Raw genomic sequence first — 22,600 nt, forward strand, 5'->3', positions numbered from 1 at the left:
ATTGCTCTTCTGAGCTTCCATCAGGGCTTGATTGGAGGCCCTAGGCCATGGACTTTCTTGACAGTTTCCGAGATGTGCCTGCGAAAGCAAAGAGAGATGATTAGTGCATGGCAGTTGCCTGACACATCACTGACAGCATGGTTGTCTGATGGATGTTTCACTGCTGGATCCTCACTTGGTAGAGCACCATTGACCTCACCATCCAGATTGTCGCTGGTCAGCTGAATAGCTTTGTTTTCAAAGTCCACGAGGACCTTGATTTCAGGCAATCCTTCACTAGCCTGTGACCTCTCCCTCTTGTGTGCCAATTTGTCCTTCATGAATAGAGATGGAGAGAATGCAAGCAGGATGCCTGCCAGGCCAGATGATAACTATGCCTGGCATGTGTGGGTGGTGAATGGTCCCATGGATGGGATGAGGACAATGAAGCTGTTTGTGATGTCCCTTGAACCAGCACTGAGTGAAGGCCCTTTGGATGTGTGATGGGTTTGTGAGTGAGTGAGTTGAGAGTGATGAGAAGAGTGACTTAGCCTGGCAGAACAGAGGACATTTATTCTGTTGCGGCACTGGGTGGCTGTCCTCTTTTGCAGGGTGTTGGTGCTGACCACCACTCCAACTGCCTCCCAAGCCAGATTGGTGATGTTGCAGCCCATCCTATGGCCAGAGCAGGACATCATGGCAAGCCTTCATTGCATCCAAAAGGCACTCAAAGGGCATGTCATTGAACCTGGGGGCTGCAGTCTTCTTGCCTTTCAGGGACATGTCTTCCATTCAGCAGTCGTGGGCTGGAAGCCTTGAGAGGTGTGCACACGGCTGCACTTTAAATATGGCTTCCGGTGTGATGAAACAGTGAGGTGATAGTGTGGCAGGCGAATGAGAGCTTGCCGGCCATAGAAACAGTGTGTTTTCTGGGAATGCATAATTAATGAGGTGGGATTCTGACAATATGGCATGAAAAGCCGCTATTGTGGGCAACGGTTAAAACGTCGTTTTTCCTGCCCACTACCGAACTTAGTGCAAATCTGGGACAATTCCGCCCATATTCTCCATTGTAAAGTCTGTCTGCATCCATTTCTGTCTCATTGTCTACCATCCTCCTACTTCAGCCCACCTGATGATGAAGCCCTCAGTTATGTTATTGCCAACTTGAGACTCAAGTATTCAGTGCTCTCCTGACTGGCCTTCCATCCTCCACCATCTGTAAACTTTAGATCATGTAAAACTCTGCTCTCCTATCAGCCCTGTCTTCCCTGATCTACACTGGCTATTTGCTTTTCATCATTTCAGATTTAAAATGTTAATTCTCCTGTTTAAATCCTTCAATGGACTTTGCCTGACTATCTCTGTAGCCTCTTCCAGCCCGGCACCTCCAGCCCTCCAACTGTTTGGCTTGCTTTTTGATCACCCTCCTAATGCATCTCCCTTCACCTAAGTGCTGATTTTTAAAGTATATCTCTGTAAAATATCTTGGAATGTTTTTCTACTTTAAGAGCATTAAATAAATGCAAGTCATTATTACGAGGAACTCAGAGTTGAACCTGATCTACTCCGCTATCTCCTTATACTCTGCTATTCTCGTACTTCTCCTAGATGTAACCTAAGGATCATTATCATGAGAGGCGGATGGGTATTTCTATGCTACAAAAGTGTTGTGGGACCTACTTGGCCCTCTTCCTAGGTGGCTTGGGTACTGAGAGGCAGCTACTGCAGCTCTGGAAATTATATGATGTCCTGAATGGAAAGACCAGATGCCTGGCATGTCCTGAAGCCAACAACTTCCACTGCCAAAGAGTTCACTGCAATCTAGAGTCATTCGACAGCAAGATAATGTATTTATTTAGTGCCTTTAACATAATAAAATGTTCCAAGGTGCTTCACAGGAGCATTTTAAAGCAAAATTTGACACCACGCCGCTTAAGGTGATATCAGGGTAGGTGGTCAAATGTTTGGTCAATGAGTTTTATGAAACCTTTTAATGGAGGAGAAGTAGAGCAAATAAAATTGGGGATGCTCAAGAGGCCAGAATTAGATGAGCATAGATATCTTAGAGGGCTGTAGGGCTGGAGGAAATTCTAGAGATCAAGATGGGTGAGGTTATGGAGGAATTTGAAGACCAAGATAAGAATTTTGAAAATGAGACACTACTTGACTGGGAGCCAATGCATGTCAGCAAGCACAGGGGTGATGAGTAAATGGGACTTGGTGTGAGGAACAGTGTGGGTGGCAGAATTTAGAATGGCCTCAAATTTAAGAAGAGCAGAATGTGTAAGGCTGGCCAGGAGTGTGTTAGAATAGACAAGTCTAAAGGTAGCAAAGGCTTGGATCAGGGTTTCAGCAACAGATCCGCTGAGGAAGGGGAAATTTTGGGTGATGTGATGGAGATGGTCAGTCTTAGTGCACTGCTTCGATCTCACCTGACCCGAGCCGGAAGGTTGGGCGAGATAGGATTAAAAAAAAATATGGTAAAAAACTAAGAGCGGAGTGGCCATCTGACTCTGATTGTGACTGTGAAGAAGTTCAGGCCCATATAAAAAGATGTTGTGGTCAGGCCACCACTGTGTCCCTTTGCTGGGTCCTGCGACTGCTACACTACCCAGCAACCAGGCAGGGCGGTACCTCTCGGCCTGCCTCGAGCCCTGGCACCCCCACCCCCAAGTCTACTGCTGGTAGACCAATCCCAGGGAATTAAATTGGCCCCCACTGCTTGCAGCAACATGGAGGGCTACTGGAAAATCCCAGTTGGCCTCCATTAACAGGCCTTAATTGGCTTAAATAGCTACCCGCTGTGCGTGGATAGATAGCACTAATGTCTCCCATCCTACATCTGGGAAAATGGCCTAGGAGCAGGATGGTGCCAGGGAGCCAGCACACAGGCCGATGGTGCTATTTTTAGCCTGCCTCTGTTTCCACTCCTGATAGGGACTCAAAATCAGGCTCATTATCTTTGCTTCTCCCTACTCATATGCTGCCTAACCTGCTAAGAATTTCCAGAATTTCATTTTATTTGAGATTTCCAGTAGCTGCAATATTTTGCTTTTGTAATTGTTGCATTGTTGCCACTTTCCAGATGGGCAACTAGGAGCAACAGCCTTGAGTTTTGTCCAGATTATACTATTTCCAAAAGTCCATGGTATCATTGATTTCACAGATCCTGTTCACAATTAGTGAAGTTATCATGAATCACAGGGCTCCCCATTAACATGGTGTGGCTTGTTTGTGTCCAGTGCATAGATTGTGCTGACTAGTTCACATTTTTCTCTAAGTAGTCCTGACAGCTTTATTTTGTATTAAACCATGTTCTTCTGTTTGATCGTAAAAAAAAGTGCAATGTTTGTCTCTGAAAGACAAAAGTTACCCATGACATCCCTGATTTATAATAAGTGTGTTGCATTCACAGACACCTGCCGAAGACCCATGCATCAACAAAAACTATTATCAAACACACCATAAGACTGGTAAAGCAAAGATACAAATGACTGACTAGGGCTGGGAATTTCCTATAATACACACCAGTAAACCTGTCATACATCATTATGATTTGCTGTATGTTGCAAAGCAGCGTGGAATAAACATGGATCTATGGGTGAAAGTGCTCCTGTGGTCAAAATGAGGAGGCCAAGAATAGGAAAAAAATATTAGATAAAGGCTTGTGGAGAAAATATATTCTAGAACATGGGAAAAGGACAGATAAATGGAATTTCAGCCGATAATTATGGGAGAAGAGGTGGCATAGACATTGACCAAATGTGTTCTTTTGTATCATTGTTTCTCTGGTTCAATTTCTGATTTATTTTTAGCTACCTGTACAAGAACAACATTCGTACAATTGACAGGCAAGCATTTAAAGGGCTTGTGTCACTGGAGCAGCTGTAAGTAAACTTCATACTTTCTAGATATTTTAGAAATGTCTTTATATTAATAATGCATTTTTATACATTTTAAAGTCTTTGGCCCTGAAATTCTTGGGAGTCTGTATCAACTGGGTAAGTGTGACAGCTAAATTCCCAACCTCTGATGTTCAAAGCCAGAGACCCAGTTACAAATCCTGAAGCTGAGGCTACATGCATAACTAGGGCAAGAGAAAGTCACATTTAAGTGCATTTCAGCAACGTTTGCCCCAGTATGCCCACAGTTGTCCTGCATGTAGTGTCCCCAGGTCCTCTGGGCTGCAGAAAATATATGAAGAGAAAATTACATTTATGACCACCAGACATCTCAAGAAGCTTTACAGACAATGAAGTATTTTTGAAGTGTAGTCATTATTGTAGGAAGCACAACCACCAATATATGCACAGCAAACTCCCACAAGCAGCAATGAGATAATAACTAGGTAGTCTATTTTTTGAGGGATAAATACTGATCAGGACACTAAGGATATCTGCCCTGCTTTTCTTCACAAGAGGTTTAACATCTCATCCAACAGACCCCAGCAGTACAGCTCTCCCTCAATACTGCACTTGAGTGCCAGCCTTAATTTTCTGCTAAAATTCTGGAGTGGGACTTGAACCCAGAATTTTGTGACTCAGAGGTGTGAGTACTACCAACTGAGCCACAGGTCTCCATCCCTATTAAGGCTATTGTGTTCTCAGGGCTAGTTAAATTAATCTGTTTTGAGATTGATTACATACAGTACTCTAGGAAAGCTTTGGGGTCTTTATTAGGCCCAGAATGGTACAATTGTCTGTTAGCAACAGGCATTGGTTCCATTTGACTTATTAGGAAATGCCCTGAATGGAATTTCCATAGAAAGCCTTGAGACTCCCCTAGATATCCCCTCTTCACACACCCTTGCCCTACCTCAAAAGAATTTAAAAGGCCACAGCAAATTGGGCAACATTATGGCGATACCAAGTTTCACACCAGCTTCTTGGGCACCATCAGCAGAAATCAGGCTTTCCATCATTTTCAGCTCCAGGAGTTTCAGGGCCTTTGTTTTTAATGCCATTTTTAATTCATTTCTCCTCTCCAGTTTAAGTACAAACCATGCATAGACTGAGAAGGCAATTGTTCCAGTCAAAGGTGAAATCCTGCTCCATAATCAGCATGCAATTGTTTTTCTTTTCCTCACTCTGAGGACTCTCCAAGTTCCAATCAGTGACTCACCATTTCCCACACTCCACACTCCCCAAATTTCCACTCACGCTACCCTCAATATTACAGCTGCAAAGGGCAACTTGTCATAGGGAGAGTTAAGGGTGCAAAATTGGACTCTGTAGTATGTGTTGTTTGAGTGCTACACATGTTGTCTGCTCTTTACACACACAATCACCATATTGGTGAGGCAATTGGCTGATACATGGTTAACATTCACCGAAAGTATCCAGAAAAGGCAGATCGTGATGTCAATAAACATGCCATGCTGATCTGATGCCAATGCTGCCATTTTGAAGCTCAACATTCCAGCCGATGCCTTCGCTTAACCTCACACAGCTGAATATGTGTTGCGAAGAAGGAACTCCCAATAGTGCAATTTAAAGGGATCTTCAGTGTCTTACAGGTTAGTTGTTGGTTGATTTCTTCTGGATGTTGTATTGATTTTGCAAGTATTTGCTTTTTTCCATAGTTCTTTCAAGTTGCAGAGGCATACAGAGGATGATAAGGCAGATGCTATTGGACTTTTTGCTGACTTCAAGGGTTCTGCACAAATCAACTGCTCCCAGGCATGGGTGCACTAGTAGACATTCCTTTCATAATTGAGAAATTGAACTGAGGCTGCACAGAGCAGGAAAAACTGCTAAAAGAGGGAAAGGAAAGAAGGGGACAAGGGGTCTTTGCAGGAGAATGTCTGCACAGGGTGTCCAGGGAGCACATACCTGAACCTCAGGGAGGAACAATGTGTCAGATGTCTGTGCATCAGTAAAGATATTGGGCTAGATTTTCGCTAACAAGGCAGACTCGTCTCTGAATTAATGGCTCCTGCAGACATTATTTTGCTCCAGGGAGGTGGGGTAGGATCAAGTTGGGCACGCCGAACTTGGAAGCAGTTTGGAGCAGGCCACAGAGGCGTGCGAGTGCCAAGCCAGGCCAGATAGAAGGCCCTCCTTGGTTCTCTGGGACTTTGGCCCAGCTGCATTAAGGGCCATTATGTGCTCTAGCCCTCACCCCTTACCTCCTGTCAGTTCCCCACCCACACCCCATTCCCCTTCACATCTAACATGCCTCCTCCATGCCCCTTCATGCCCCATTCCCGCTTCTACACCCACTCATCCAGTATGCACTATGTACATGCCGAATGAGCCTTGTAGTAACAATGACAAGTCTTGAAATGCTTGTGAAAATAAAACACCCAATCAGGAATCTGATTTGAAAAAGAACTGCCTCTCTCACAACCTTGTAAAACTGTCTTTCAATTGTTTGGGTGATGTGGCTACCATGGTTGCAATAAAATCAGAATTTATTTTAGCTTCTATGTTCACCCATGTGTATGGACCAATTGTTAAGTAGCTTTGTGTAAAGGTTTTGAGAATTGATTTTATTTTCTTGCTTTTTGTTTCCTGTTTAGATGCTCATGAACATCCTTTAACATGGTTGGCTGCTTGGACAACCTAATGACATCACTCTAGCTCCACTCTGTGAATGTCCAGTAAAGAATGTTGCAATTGGTTGCAGTGACACTGCATGGCGATCAAGCAAAATTCTCACCAGAGAGATCACCAGATCTCCCATCCAGACTGACTTTGTAGTTAGCAGTGAGTGCCCTTGCTTCTCTGCTGACTGCAAAATCCAGGCCATTATCTTCCAAAAACACTAATTAAATACCATAGAACATTATTACACTATGTTTTCACTCTTTTCTCTTCCATATTGATACATTTCACAACAAATATATTAGCTGAAATTTTCCATTCAGTTCTGCCCAGTTTCTATCCTGTTAGGAATGCTGGATCCTTACCCATTGTATGTGTCATTTCTATTTCTAGTGTGTACTTTATTGGGAAAAACAAGACCCTGTTTGAAACTGACAGGCGATTTCCTTACATAGTAAAACATGGTCTGACATGCCCTGCCTGTTTTTCCTAAGGTTTAATCATGTAGGACATACAATCATATGTATGCCAATGTGAATTGGGCCCTGATAATAACAAATAGGTTGAAAGGGTGTGAGGGTGGGGAGGTTTAGCAACCAGGAAACCTGAAAGTACAGGGGCATTGCTCCAATTTAATGGCAGGATCTAATTTTTTCAAAAGATTCTGTTTCCCACCTGCAGCCAGCCAGAGTGAAGGCTGGGTGGCTGGCTGTCAGACAGGTAGACCTGTGAGGTCCAAGCAACAGCCATGGATAAGTAATCATGAATGAATTAGTCGTTGGGGGAGGGGGTGGAGAAAGGGGTGATCAGACCTTGTGGGTTGAAGTGATTGGATGGATCATAGGCAAGGTCGGGATCAGGCAGTTGGTAAGGGAATGGGGATTACTAAGTGCATATTAGGCCTGAAGTTCCTCAGAGTGGCAATTAGTGTTGGATTGCCATTCCGTGTCTAATTGCTTACCTGATTTTTTTTCCCCAGCCTGAACTGCCCGACCTTCTGACTCAGGCCGGGTGATATCCAGACAGTGCAGCGTGTTCTCGGGGAAAGTGTAGCTGACTTGAAGGGAAGGAGGCCACGGCCCCATTTTTATGGCAGTAGCTAGGGTTGGGGGGTTTCGGATGAGGGACATCTGGGGGGCTGGGAAGGTCGAGGAGTGTTGCAGGGGGAGGTCGGGGGTTCAAAGGAAGTGAGGTCAGGGGTGTCGGGAGGGTCAGAGGTTGTGGGAATTCAAAGGGCGAGGGGTTTCGGAGGTTGGAGGGTAGGAAAGAGGAGGTCTGAGGTTGGGAAGGATGGAAGGTCGGGAGGTCTTTGAGGGGTGGGGGGCTGAGGTTGGGAGGTCGGGGGTGTTGGAGTTTGGAGTTGAGCTTTGAGTCGGGTTGTGAGTCAGGCCTCGAGAGTTGGTTTGACCTCGGTCGGGCCTGGGGTGGGTGTTGGGGGGAGGGTGACATGCCTGGCTCAGGGGTTATTATCCCCATGGGGAATAGGGGGAATCCCATTGGGGGAGGGGTAGTCAGGTGGCTGGGGGTTACCCCTGGCGAGTCGGGGTGGGGATGAGGGGGTGTTGTTAGTCAGTGGGAGGGGGAGGTGGGGTCCCCTGGGGCTTCATGGGCCTTGGGGGAGACCTGTGTGGGTTGGTCTGGGTCTGTACAATAGTTACTCAGAAGTTAGAAGAGGTTTTAATCCTTTTAACTTTTTCTGGGTGGCTATTGATGTAACCCAGTCAGAACTGGGTTACATCAATATTGCATTTTTGGATGGATCCCAGTGTAGGGCAGTTGCCCCGGGGAAGTTTGCAGTTCTGGGCAATTGCCCTGCAAACCTTACCTGTGAACTTCCAAAGTGGATTCCCCAGCGCATCTTTGAGGTACCCCCAAACTGACGTTGGGGTGCTCGGAAGTTACAACCCAATGAGACAGTAAACTGGAGTAGGTCATCTGGTTCTTTGACCTGCTCCACCATTCAGTAACATCAAAGCCCATCTACCTCAATTCCCATCTTCCCTCACTATATCTCTTAATTCCCTGATGTTATGACCACAGCCAGCATTAATTGCTACACAAACCAAATCCCAGAGGGAAACTTGGCTTATGGGCCGTAACCCTTTTGTCTGTATTCTGAAAGCGAGAAGAAGGCATACTGGTCTCAGCAGTAAGAGGTCCAGTAACAATTTTGGGATTTTAAAAATTAAAAGTAAAAGCTTTATTAACAAAAATAAAAGAAAACTTAAGCACACAAGATTACTATTACGCAAATAAGGTTAGTCTTACAAAACATTCCTCCAAAAACTCTCTACCTGGTCAAACCCACAAGTAAACACCTTCCAGGCAACACTCCCTTATAGATGTTAACTATATAAGAAATGCAGTAATATTACACATGGCAAACTGCTGTAGTTTCAATAAAGGTGTGCCACATGACCTTTAACCTCTTTCACTTTGAGGTGGAATTCACTTCAGAATAAAATGGTTTGCTGCAGCCCAAGGCTTGTCTGGGTGGGTGATTCAAACAATCCTCCTCCAGCCCAGCGCTCCAGCGATTTCAAGAGCTCAAATAGCTTCAACTATCTCCAGCCATCTCTCGCTCTCTTTCCAGCTCAACAGCTATCCATGGTAACCCTAATATACCTTTTCCCCCTTTCATCATCATTCCATTGTTCTCACACACCTCTTTGAAACTCAAATCCTTCCAAATATAAAATCTTTCATATTTCCATTTTGTCTTTGCTTTTGGGTCGATAAATTATCACATCCCCACCACTTGTTTACCAGTGAACTCCTGCAATTTGCAAACGTATTTCTTGATGCCCCTGACTCCACTTTGATATTCAAACAAACTCTCAACTTATCTAAAAATGCAAATGTTAGATGTAATCTAGTTATTTTTACCTCAACTTAACACCTCTATCCTTTCACATTTCCAAACCCCCAGGCAACCTGACTCCTATCAAACTCTTTCCCAGCTTAATTAAATCTCTCACACACACACACCTTTCTTTACAGAATAACACAATGTTCTACAAAATTTTAAAAAATAACATCCATTCTCACACTTAATACACAAAAATCTATCGACCTCTTGTCTTGAATATACTCAAACGCAGAGCATCCACAACTCCACTGGTGATAAAGAATTCCAAAGATTCACAACTCTTTGAGTGAAGATATTTCTTTTCATCTCGGTCTTAAGTGGTTAATCCCTTATTCTGAGACTGGAGCCCTGATTTTTCAGCCAGGGGAAACATTATTCAGCATCTACCCTGTTAACCCCTTTAAGAATTTTATATATTTCAATTATACCACCTGTCATTCTTTTGAACACTAGTGAACGTAGGCCTAGTCTACTCAATCCCTCCTGATAGGACAATCATTTCATCCCAGGAACTAGTCTAGTGAACCTTTGTTGCACTCTCTCTAGCAAAAGTATACCCCTCTTAGGCAAGGACACCAAAACTGCACACTGTACTCTAGGGGCTGAATGTTACACCACCATGATTTTACAGTCCCGCTGAAGTCAATGGAGTTTAGGATGGCTTACTGCATTTTCCAGCCCCATGCCCACCACGATGAGGCTGTAAAATTCCAACCTAGATGTGGCCTCACTGATGCCCTCTATAATTGCAGTAAGACAGCTTTATTTTTATATTCCAATCCCTTTTGTAACGAAAGCTAACACACCAAATGCTTTCCTAACTTCCTGCTGCACCCACATGTTAACTTTCCATGGTCTATGTACAAGGCCAACCAGGTCTTCTGAATGCAAACAATTACCAGTCTCTCAACATTTAAAAAAATATTGTTTCTTTTTTCATTTTCCTGCCAAAGTCGATATATTCACTCTTGGTTCCATTGTATTCTATCTGCTAAGTTCTTGCCCTCTCTCTGAACCTGTCTCTATCTCTCTGCAGCCCCAATGTGTCCTCTACACCGCTTACTTTCCCACATAACTTTGTAACATCAGCAATGTTAGATATGTCACACTCAGTCCCCTCATCTAAATCTTAATATAGATTGTAAATAGCTCTGGCCCAAGTGCTGACCCTTGTGTTACCCCACCCACTTAATCCTAGTCTGTCTTCTGTCCATTAACCAATCCTCAATCCACACTCATATATATTGTCATTGGACTAGTAATCCAGAAACCCAGGGTAATGGTCTGCAGACCCAGGTTTGAAACCTGCCACAGTAGATGGTGGAATTTGAATTCAATAAAAATCTGGAATTAAAAGTCTAATGATGACCATGAAACCATTGTCAATTGTCGTAAAGATCCATCTGGTTCACTAATGTCCTTAGAGAAGGAAATCTGCTGTCCTCACCTGATCTGGCCTACATGTGGCTCCAGACCCACAGCAAATGTGGTTCACTCCTAACTGCCCTCTGAAATGGCCTAGCAAGCCACTCAATTGTAACAAACTGCTACAAAGTCTCAAAAAAGGAATGAAACCAGACGGACCACCCAACATCGACCTAGGCACCAGAAATGACAATGGCAAACTCAGCCCTGTCGACCCTGCAAAGTCCTCCTTACTAACATCTGGGGGCTAGTGCCAAAATTGGGAGATCTGTCTCATAGACCAGTCAAGCAACAGCCTGACATAGTCATCCTCACAGAATCATACCTTCCAGATCATGTTCCAGACTCCACCATCATCAACCCTGGGTATGTCCTGTCCCACTGGCAGGACAGAGCCAGAAGAGGTGGCAGCACAGTGGTATACAGTCGGGAGGGAGTTGTCCTGGGAGTCTTCAACATTGACTCCGGACCCCATGAAGTCTCATGGCATCAGGTCAAACATGGGCAAGAAAACCTCCTGCTGAAATACCTCCCTCAGCTGATGAATCTGTGTTGCTCCATGTTGAGCACCATTTGGAGGAAGCACTGAGGTTGGCAAGAGTGCAGAGTGTACTCTGGGTGGAGGATCTAAATGTCCATCACCAAGAACAGCTCTGTAGCACCACTACTGACTGAGCTGGGCAAGTCCTAAAGGACAAAGCTGCTAGACTAGGTCTGCAGCAGGTGGTGAGGGAACCAACAAGAGTGAAAAACATACTTGATAAATTTTTCCAAGTCCCAACAAGAGCATGAAGCAGCACCGAAGTAATCATCGATGTACTGGAGAAAGAGTTGTGGAAGGAGTAGGAATGGAACAAGGAATGTTCCACATACCCCATAAAGAGACAGGCATAGCTGGGGCCCATGCGGGTACCCATAGCCACACCTTTTATTTGGAGGAAGTGAGAGGAGTTGAAGAAGAAATTGTTCAGTGTGAGAACAAGTTCAGCCAGACGGAGGAGAGTAGTGGTGGATGGGGATTGTTCGGGCCTCTGTTCGAGGAAGAAGCTAAGGGCCCTCAGACCATCCTGGTGGGGGTTGGAGGTGTAGAAGGATTGGACGTCCATGGTGAAGAGGAAGCGGTTGGGGCCAGGGAGCTGGAAATTGTTGATGTGACGTAAGGTGTCAGATGAATTTGAAGAATTTATTAATTTTGCTTCCAATCTCCACCCCTCCATCATTTTCACATGGTCCATTTCTGACACTTCCCTTCTCTTCCTTGACCTCTCTGTCTCAATCTCTGGTGATAGACTGTCCACCAATATCCATTACAAGCCTACCGACTCCCACAGCTACCTCAATTACAGCTCCTCACACCCCGCTTCCTGTAAGGACTCCATTCCATTTTCTCAGTTCCTTCGCCTCCGTCGCATCTGTTCTGATGATGCTACCTTTAAAAACAGTTCCTCTGACATGTTCTCCTTCTTCCTTAACCGAGGTTTTCCACCCACGGTCGTTGACAGGGCCCTCAACTGTGTCTGGCCCATCTCCAGCGCATCTGCCCTCACGCCTTCTCTCTCCCAGAAACATGATAGAGTCCCCCTTGTCCTCACTTATCACCCCACCAGCCTCCGCATTCAAAGGATCATCCTCCGCCATTTCCGCCAACTCTAGCATGATGCCACCACCAAACACATCTTCCCTTCACCACCCCTGGCGGCATTCCGTAGGGATCTTTCCCTCTGGGACACCCTGGTCCACTCCTCCATCACCCCCTATTCCTCAACCCCCACCTATGGCACCTCCCCATGCCCACGCAAAAGATGTAACACCTGCCCCTTCACTTCCTCTCTCCTCACCGTCCAAGGGCCCAAACACTCCTTTCAAGTGAAGCAGCATTTCACTTGCATTTCCCCCAACTTAGTCTACTGCATTCGTTACTCCCAATGCAGTCTCCTCTACATTGGAGAGACTAAACGTAAACTGGGCGACCGCTTTGCAGAATACCTGCGGTCTGTCCGCAAGAATGACCCAAACCTCCCTGTTGCTTGCCATTTTAACACTCCACCCTGCTTTCTTGCCCACATGTCTGTCCTTGGCTTGCTGCATTGTTCCAGTGAAGCCTAATGCAAACTGGAGGAACAGCACCTCATCTTCCAACTAGGCACTTTACAGCCTTCCGGACTGAATATTGAATTCAACAACTTTAGATCTTGAACTCCCTCCTCCATCCCCACCCCCTTTCTGTTTCTTCCCCCTTCCTTTTGTTTTTTCCAATAATTTATATAGATTTTTCTTTTCCCACCTATTTCCATTATTTTTAAATCTTTTACGCCCTGCTAGCCTTTCCACCCCACCCCCACTAGAGCTGTATCTTGATTGTCCTACCATCAATTCTTAATTAGCACATTCGTTTAGATAATATCACTGCCTTCAACACCCCTGTGTTCTTTTGTTCTTTTGTCTGAGACATCTTTTGATTATCTGCTCCTATCACTGCTTGCTTGTCCCTACAACCACACCACCGCCCCCCCACCTTAAACCAGCTTATATTTCACCCCTTTCCTAAGATTCACTCGATTCTGTTGAAGGGTCATGAGGACTCTTTTCTTCAATAACCAGTATACTCTGATTGGCCTAACCAACCAAGATCACTTACAACATATCTTCAGGTTCTGGCACAACCACCAAGTGACAAAATTGCAAATTGCTTTTTCAGGAGCCTCGATTCTCTAAGAGCTTGCTCAGAACTTGTCATGTGCCGGAAGCGCACCTATAGCTGCCATGCAACACAGAGGTAGCATATCAAGTAACAGTTGCAGCTTAAGGGCAGAATGGTCCAGTCCCATTGGTGACTGGTATCATGGCGAGTGTGAGCGGACAATATGGTGAGAAGGCCAAAAATCGGTTCCATGCCTTCGTGAAACCAGTTTGCGATCCTCCGCTCCACTTGTCAATGGTAATTGCCGCTGCTGCACATAGGGAACACAATTCCAATACTTTAGCATCTAATTATTTATAAGGCCTGCTTGCCGGAATCATCCTCCCATGTCAAATTTACCTCCCACATTGGCGTGATTTCAGAATGCCTTTAAAAGGCGTGCACCTGGTCAACTGAACTTCGAGCGGAACTTGGAGATGGGCGCACATAACCTTGTACAGCGCGCATGAGTATCACCCCGTAGGTCATCAAGGGAGAGGCGCCGTGCATTCGCGGGGGGCACAGACAAGTCGCTTTTTCTCAGTTGGCTTTCAGTGCGGTGGCTGGGCAAGGAATCCAGTGCAGGGGAGGCTGATGGGGATAGGGTGGGTGCAAGGTAGCACAGACTGAAGGAAGTACACAAGCATATGCCGGGGTCAGGGGGGAAGCAGCCATGCACTTGGAAAAACTTGTCAAAAGTGAGCATTCTTCCACAGCGGAGACTGTTCAGCAGCAGCTCCATTGACATGCTTGGAGTCGGGCCTCTGAAGCTTTTCTGCCCACTCAAGCAACGTGAAAACGTGAATGTGACACCAAATGCTCTAGAACTTTTCGCTGTTCGGGCGCAGACTGCAAATTAACATGTGTTTTAGGGATCGGTAGAAAAATTGGGAGACCGGGCAAGTTGTAGAATCGCCTTGCAAAAGGTGACCATAGTGGAGGCACCTTGCGGCATCTTTATTAAGATTTGGACCAATATCCCTCATGGTTCAAGCTAGTAGCGCAGCCATGTGGTGCAGATTAGGAGAATGCTTGCGCCTGAGCTGAGAGCACAGCATGCAGTCCAGTGGCCAAAGCTGCCACAAATCAGTCAAGTGGAGTGGGTGGGGTTTTGGGCAGCCATAAAGCGCACTACACACTGACCATCCAAGTGGTGGCCAGCGCTCCTGCAAATGTGAAGGGGCCTTCAGATTTAACCAATAGAAGTTGTTAGGACACAGGTGCTAACCCATGCATCTCTCTCTTTGATCCTGTAGGAGGAAAACATCAGGATCATGGAGCCTGATGATTTAGCGGTATACATCATGGCTTACAGAGACCAGAGAAGAAGAAGAAGAAGAGACTGGTGGAGACGCCTGGCTCAGCAAAGGGAGAAGAAACTCCCTCAAGATGAAGGGGCTGCTGGGCCTGCTGCACATGCAGTCAAAGATCCACAGTGAGGCATCGCTCATAGCCGCTTCGCTAGACCCAGAGTCAATAGATGGCGCTTGTCATACCTGCTGATAATTGAGAACCAGTGTTACCAAAGGCTGCGCATGTCCATGGAGGATTTGGCGCCACGAGGACATGGAGGGCATCCACTGCCAGTGGCCATGAAAGTGACTGCGGCGCTCAATATTAATGCCAGTGGCTCCTTCGAGGGCTCCACAGGTTTCCTGTGTGGGATCTCACAAGCCACCATGCGCAAGTGTAAGAAAGGGGTCATGGATGTCATCTACAGGAAGGGCTAGAACTTAGTTCATTTTGCCCGGGATCAGGAAAGCTAAGAAGCAAGACCGCTGGGATTTCTGCAGATCTCTGGTTTTCCACAGGTGCAGGGTGCCATCGACTGCACTCACATGGTACTTAGATCTCTGTGTTAACAAATAGTCAACTATGTCAACCGCAAGGGCTTCAACTCGCTAAATATTCAGCTGCTATGTGACCACCACAAACACATCCTGCAGGTCTGCTGACGATTCCCAGGGAGTGTCCATGACTCTTACATTCTTAGCAGGTCTCAGATCCCTGACATCTTCCAGGGTCCACAGATGCTGTAGGGTTAGCTCCTTGGGGACAAGAGCTACCCACAGAGTAAATGGCTGATGACGTCCATGCGGTGGCCCCAGACTGCAGCAGATCAATTGCATAGCAAGGCTCATGTCACGACCTGGACTTTAGTGGAGCAAATGGTTGGCATCTTGAAAATAAGGTTCTGGTGCCTCGACAAGCCTAATAGAGCACTGCAATACAGTCCACCAAGGGTGTTGCAAATCATCGTAACTTGCTGCATGCTACAAAACCTGGCGCTGCAATGGGGAGAGGAGCTGGCTGAAGAGGAGATGGAGGAATTGAACATTTCCTCTGATGAGGAGGACATCAGTGATGGTGAGGAGGTCCTTGAAGGCGAGAATGCCAGTGATGAAGCCATCGCACTGGCCAAATGAGGTAGCTGCTCTTGTGAGGCCCTCATAGCTGCATGATTTGTGGAGGATGTTGATGAGATGCAGTGAGGACAGACCTGACATCCTTACTTTGCATCTGTGAATGTTTCACTCCTGTGTGGCTGATGGCAGCGCACATACCCTCAGTGCTCAGGCTCATGTCATGGAGATGTAGCAGAGGCCCTAATAGTTGCAAGATTCCAGGAGGATGACGACAACATGCATTGGGGACACTCTATAGCCTCTGTGAATGTCTGACTCATGACTCCTGTCTGGCTGAGGGCAGCTCGCTTACATTCTATGATCAGGGTCATATCATGGAGATGATGCTGTGAAACTTTAAATGCACCTGATGCTTTGTCAGCCTTCAGCACCTGTCCCCTTCAGAAGCACAGCGTCACTGGTCACAGATGCTGAAGGGATGAATGCCAGCCCCCGCTGAGAGGTGTTGAGAATGAGAGTGAATGACGGAACTCTGTGATTCCTGTCCAGGCCATTCTGGCAGCAATGCCAAGCACCGTTGAGATGCAGGCATCAGTGCTGTGTCCAGAAAGTGTGAGGCCAGATCACTTTGGCCTGAAGATTACACACTGCACAGGGAAGAGGCCGTTGGCTGAGACACCTGCCTTTATCTTGTGCAGGAATCAAGGTTTCACATCTGAGTGACAACACAGCTCATCATAACAAGGAACCATGGGCAGAGAGACATTCTTGGGAGCTAATTTACAATAGTGAACATTATGCACAAGTGAATAACATTCATGCCCAGGCTGTGGAACTACATCTTCTTAACTATCCTAACTCTGCCGCTACATCTTGGTGCTCCCCTGACATCCACAGTGGAGGTGGAGGCAGCCTGCTAACTGCTACTCCTTGCCTATGATAACCTTGGTAGGCGTCGCCTGGAGGGCTGAGACCTGGAGGGCCCCAGCCTGCTTTGGGTGTCCTGCTGTGGACCAACTGCACCCATCCCGGCCAGTGGAACTATAGCTGCTGTGGTCACAGGAAGAGGGGATTTGGATTGGCTGGGCATTCCCAGAGTCACCTGGGTCGATGGCCCCAAGGTGTGCAGCTGCTGATCCTCCTCTCTATGGGTGCCCAAGAGTCCCTGGCTGACTCTTTGAGGAGACGGGGAAGCTGGAGTGAGATTGAGCTGCCCAGCACCCCTCTCATATTGACACTGTTGGAAGCCAACTATGGTGTCAGCGTTGGAGTTTAGCCTGCACAGCAGTGCAGGACTGATATACTGGACCAAGGTCTCCAAGGCAGCTGCCATCCTACCAGTGTAGACCTTGATGCATCGGCATTCTGGTGCAATCACCTCAGACTGAAGGCGGACAGACTCCTCCATCATGCCATGTAATCTGAGGAGTGCACCAGGTACCCCTTCCTGATGTTCTCGTGATTGTCTTTGCAGCTTCAGGAACTGATTGAGGAATAAGTCTAGAGGCTCATCTTCTGACTTGGGCTCATCACATTCCTTGTATCCAGTAGTCCTCCAAGTTCCAGCAACCTCGGATGTCCCTGTGGAACAAGTTATGTGCTGTGCTCACCAGATCGTGATCCCGAGGCTGCTCTCCATCTAGGTCCCACCGAGGTGTGTGTCCCTGCGATGGTGGAGGGTTTGGGTGGTGGGTGGGAGTCGTGATGGGCCTTCGACGGTGCTGCCCTCAGTGCCCACATCCGAGGTGCTCTTGGCGCTGGGATTGGGGTCAAGATTGTTGGAGGGCGATGTGGCAGAGCTGGCTAGGAAAGAAAATGGAGATTATTAGTGCTTGGCAGCTGCGTTGAACACAGAGCAGTGGACTCCGAGTAGCATTGGGAGGTATCGTGTGGGGCAGGATCCTCATGTGGGTATTTGCATCACTGTCCCAGCATAAACGGTCAACATCCTCTCCAGCCAGCTCCAGTGCACAGCTCTCAAATGGAGTCTGGACCTTGATGTCTGCCACTTCACCCCCCAGTTTGGGCCCTCTCCCAGTGACTGTGCGTGATCTTGTCCTGGTTAAGAACAGATGGACAGAGTGTGAGCAAGGAGCATACCAGGCCAAATGAAAAGGCTGCCAGATGTGTGTGTGTGCTCGATGGAGCCGTGGATGGATATGAGGAGGTAGTCTACAGAGAAGATGAGGCCAGATGGAGATTTGAGGGTGTGTAAGAGTGTAACTGGTGATGTCCCTTGAGCTGGCAGTAATTGAGATGCCAGTGAATGTGTGATGGGCTTGTGAGTGTGAGTTGAGAGTGATAAGATGGTTGACTTACCCTGGTGGCACAGATGAAATCATTCATCCATTTTCTGCATTGGATGGCTGACCTCTTCTGTGCAGCATTGGCACTGACCAGAGTGGCCACCGTGGCCAGAGCAGGATGTCCGCTACCACACTTAGTGCAAATCAGGGACGATTCCACCCTAAAACTTGGCTCTACCTCTTTCCAGCAGGATGCAGTGCAAACCAACAAGGATGGTGCTGTGGAAAGGCTAAGTGTAAAATCACCTTTGCAGCACTACCTAACTTTCAGCAGCCATCATACAGCAAATTGGGAATTGGGATGCTCCATCATTTGCCCTCAGACTGCACTGTGCAGTTCTTTTTCCTTCATTTTGTTTGTCACTTCTTAGTCATCTTGTCTTGTCTTGGCAAAGCATATTATTCAGTTTGAATACCTTTTGAAACCTTCTGAAGGATTTTAAAATTTTTGCCAATTTATTGTGAGACTTTTAATTTTCAGATTTCTTTTTAATTTCATTTACCTACAGTTTTCCTCTCCCAGTATTAGTCTTCTCCCTGCATTCACCCAAAGCCAAACTTCAGAAAATTGGATAAAATCAGCATACTTCCATTTGTATCTGTCCAAAACCCCTTTCGAACTATCCAGGTTATAAACGGCACCTATATTGGAAAATCTCGCTTCTTAATTTTATATTTATAAATGTGGCACAGAGATTCATTAAAGCATGTTTCTGGCAAAAGTTTAGAAAATAACATCATAGCAGGTCAACACAACTTTATTCAATTTGTCAAAACATGATGATAGCTATGCAAACAATGGCACATTTACTAGTATTGAGCAGAACATCTGAAGAATTATGGAACATGATGAAAAACACATTACGAATCTACTCACATTACCTCAGTGACTGTGCTCAAGGGTTTATGTGCTGTGACATCATAAGCCCGTTGAACAGTTGCAAATGTTTAGGTACATCTGCATGACCTCAAATGCCACCTGACATGATTTTTTTTGCAATAATAAAGTCTTTGTGACCCAAATCCATATGAATAAGAAACATAATGGCCTGGATTTTGCCTGAAACTGTCAGCATTCACGTGATTACAACTGTGAAACTGACAGCATCCTGGCATCTGCACAGGCACAGTGAAATGTGGAAACACAGAAGTTGCTGTCAATGATTCCCTGTTCCTCCATATCACTGTTGAACTTCCTGCAGATGAAATTCTTAGAAATCACTTAAATTAGCGTGAACTTCCATTTTTATGTTATTGCTTTAAAAACTGTTGAAAAAGTTGAACCTTGTTGAATAAGGAATAATTAGGTTTTTAATGGCATGCTAAGCTCTTAATTATTACTGAATAACCCCCCTGGTCCTGAAAAACAAATCTTATATTTGTTAGGCATCAATTGTTTTCCATTAGAATAAAAATTTCATAGGTTTTTAACTTAATTCAACAAGAAAAATAATTTTTATTCTGTTTATGATATATAATATTCCTTAATTCCATGTAAAAATCTCAATCTTAATTTTGTTCTCTGTAACACGATCAAAAACCAAAGAATAATCGGTGCATTTTACTTCCTGGTTTGCTGGCAACGTGAATTCTTCAATATGATTAACTGCTTAGTCTGCTTGATGACTTAACTGTTGCTGGTTGTCAGAGATCACCTATAATTGGTGCAGCATCAAAATGATGACAGGAATAATGAAATTCCCACTTTCTTCAAGGACAGTGGTGAACACCGTCACCACCATTGATGACAAAATCAGGGCAATAAAATATGGCTTTAGAGCCAGCATATTCAATTGATGGCAGCAATGCCAGAATTAGCTTTGGGTCAAGTTTTCTTTTCCTTCTTCAGCTTGCTTGATGCAGATGGCAATGAATAAAGGAGTTGCAATGGTTAAATGTATTTTTGACAACTTCTAGCAATGAGTATGATTATAACATAGCTTAGTACTTTCCCTTTTCATCTAGTTAATCAAATTGAGCCAAGTTTCTGTCTGACTGATGATCTCTTCATTGTCAATGAATGCCAGACAAAATCCTTAAGCTTGCCAGCGGCAGTTCTGTCTGTCAACCGTATCCTTCCATCTCTTCTTGGCATCTATAATTATTTAGAGTGTTTCTGCTGGATGGTGTTTAGGATTTCAGTCAGGCTATTCCATTATTGCTTTCCAGGAGCGACTAGTTGGATTACTTGGTGTGGTGTTTCAGTCCAAATAGAATATCACCTGCTGGAAATGATAGAGAATTCCAAGGAGGACTCTTTACTTAGACCCACATTTCTGAGTCCAGAAAATTGTGAATCGTTTGGAACAGAGTAGAGTTATTTTTATCCTTCTGTCTGTGTCTAAAAGAAGAGTGTTGGATCTTCAATGTACAGAGGTGTGTTTGACAACGGCAGGAGTGTAAGATGATTCTGGTGTTCCTCCAGACAATTCTTCCTTTTCATCTTGCATGAAATGTGCTGTACATTTAAAGATGCCACTCTGAGGTTCCCAAAACTGAAGCCCCCGCCTTAGCTGACAGGTCCTGATTATTATCTGCTCTCTTGAGCAGGTGGCAAGTATACACGCCAAATTCTTTAAATATTTATATGTGGCAGTGATCAAGATTGGGGCCAGCAGAGGCCCAATAAGGTAAGTTTAAAGTATTTTCTTATTTATTTCTGGGACCTGAAGAAGCAGGAGTTCACCTGTTGATCCCATAAGGAAAGTTTGGGCCTCCTCAGCTATGATCTTGCCAACATCCCTACAATCGAGGGAGCAGTATGGGGCAGTCTAGCAGCTGAACTTTCCACTTTCCATTTGTTGATGGGTGGCTACACAATTATCTATTACTGCTCACCTGGAATGGGATTTAAATGAGGCCTCTTGCAATTGGAACTCGTGCTAACAATTGGTTTACCCTTTTTACTGGCACACAGGTCACAATTTGCAGCCTGCTTGTGACAGTTTCATTGGATATATTTAGTGCCGCCACCGAACTACCAAGATTCCAATGTAGGACTGAGCATCTGCCTTGTTCACTGCCTCTAAACACTTCAGGGGCCGAGCAGTGTTGTACTAATAACTCACGGTACAGGCAGCCTTCTTAAAGGGAGCTCCACTGAATAATATTGTTGCAATTCCAAGCATTAACAATGGAAAACAAGGGCAGAGAGAGGGTTCCAGGCTGTGGCAGTGGAAGCTTTAGTGGTGGAGATGGACTGAAGGAGAGAAACCATGCTTTCATAGGTGCAGGAAACCCTACGGACCACCCTCAGAAAGGAGTGAGAGCAGGTGGCCATGAAGGTCATTTCCTGGATTCCAGGTGTCTGGCCCTGAGGACCTGGTAGCAGTGCTGAAAGAAGTGTAACGTGGGTGGGCAAGGTCACTGAATGCATTTTCACATGGCATATCCTATCCAACACACCACTAGCCTCTCATGCTGCTCAATGCATCACATCCCCATCACGCACTCATCAGCACTCCATGGCACTCAGGACTCATGCCTAACATCCACATACCCCACCTCACCCACACATCTACCATTACTGTCAGTCACACGCTCACCATTCACTGCTTTCACGTACCTCCAACTATTCAGCTATGACAGGCACTTTACCTAACATTCTGCCCTCTCTCAAGCAGGTCAAGGTGGCACACAATATTAGAGCTTGATCAGAATCAGCTGGTGGTGCAGTGCATGTTTTAGACAGCTGCTATGAAGCACCTTTGGACATTAAATTATGTTAAAGGCACTATATAAATATAAATTATGGTCTTAACAATCTGTTGCTGCCATGCCACAAAATCTATCTTACAGATGTTATTTCAAACGAGCTCTAGATTGATTAAATGCAATAGATACTTCAATTCAAAAGTTTCAAGGTGATATAATCACAAGACATGAATAGGTTAAAATAAATACTTACAGAGAAGGTGCAACAAAGAATTATTACTGTATTTCTCTGTGGAACAAAGGTTGTATTCTACAGCTCTTGAGTATTATCCTCAGAGATGGATTTTCTTTTAAAGTTTCCATTTTTTCTCTGTCTCTTACAAAGCATAAACATTATTTCTAAAGATAATTAGCAATTTAATTAATAAATTCCACAGGCCATGTTATATATCAGCTAATACTTGCTTAATCCATGTTTCCTCGAAAAGGTATTAAAAAGAATTCAGTGCTCAATGATGCCTGAGGCAGGATTTTTAGGTTGGCTTGCGAGCGCAATTAGCGGGCCCGGGAGCGGCCGGGGAATAGACTGCTGCGCGCGATCAGCCTCCACTGCGATTTCACACTGGCTGGCCAATTAATGGCCAGCCAGCATGAAGCACACGCTGAAATGCTCAGCACTGCCGGGGTGGGTGGGGGCAGGAGGAGGGCAGCTGCTGACCTAAGCGCAGGCATGGACGAGTGCTGAATAAAAGCTTCCTGAAGGCAGAGAGCTG

General features: G+C 45.5%; 1 protein-coding gene across 1 annotated transcript in view; it reads left to right on the forward strand.

Annotated features, from left to right (window-relative positions):
• LOC121279297 (peroxidasin homolog) overlaps nucleotides 1–22,600 on the forward strand; it is a 659,434-nt gene that overhangs the window by 331,285 nt on the left and 305,549 nt on the right. Inside the window, exon 4 of the mRNA XM_041190436.1 lies at nucleotides 3,798–3,869. Coding sequence (XP_041046370.1) covers nucleotides 3,798–3,869 — 72 coding nt within the window. The remainder of the gene's footprint in view (nucleotides 1–3,797; nucleotides 3,870–22,600) is intronic.

Source organism: Carcharodon carcharias, chromosome 6 (genome assembly GCF_017639515.1).
Source record: "Carcharodon carcharias isolate sCarCar2 chromosome 6, sCarCar2.pri, whole genome shotgun sequence".
Taxonomy (NCBI): domain Eukaryota; kingdom Metazoa; phylum Chordata; class Chondrichthyes; order Lamniformes; family Lamnidae; genus Carcharodon; species Carcharodon carcharias.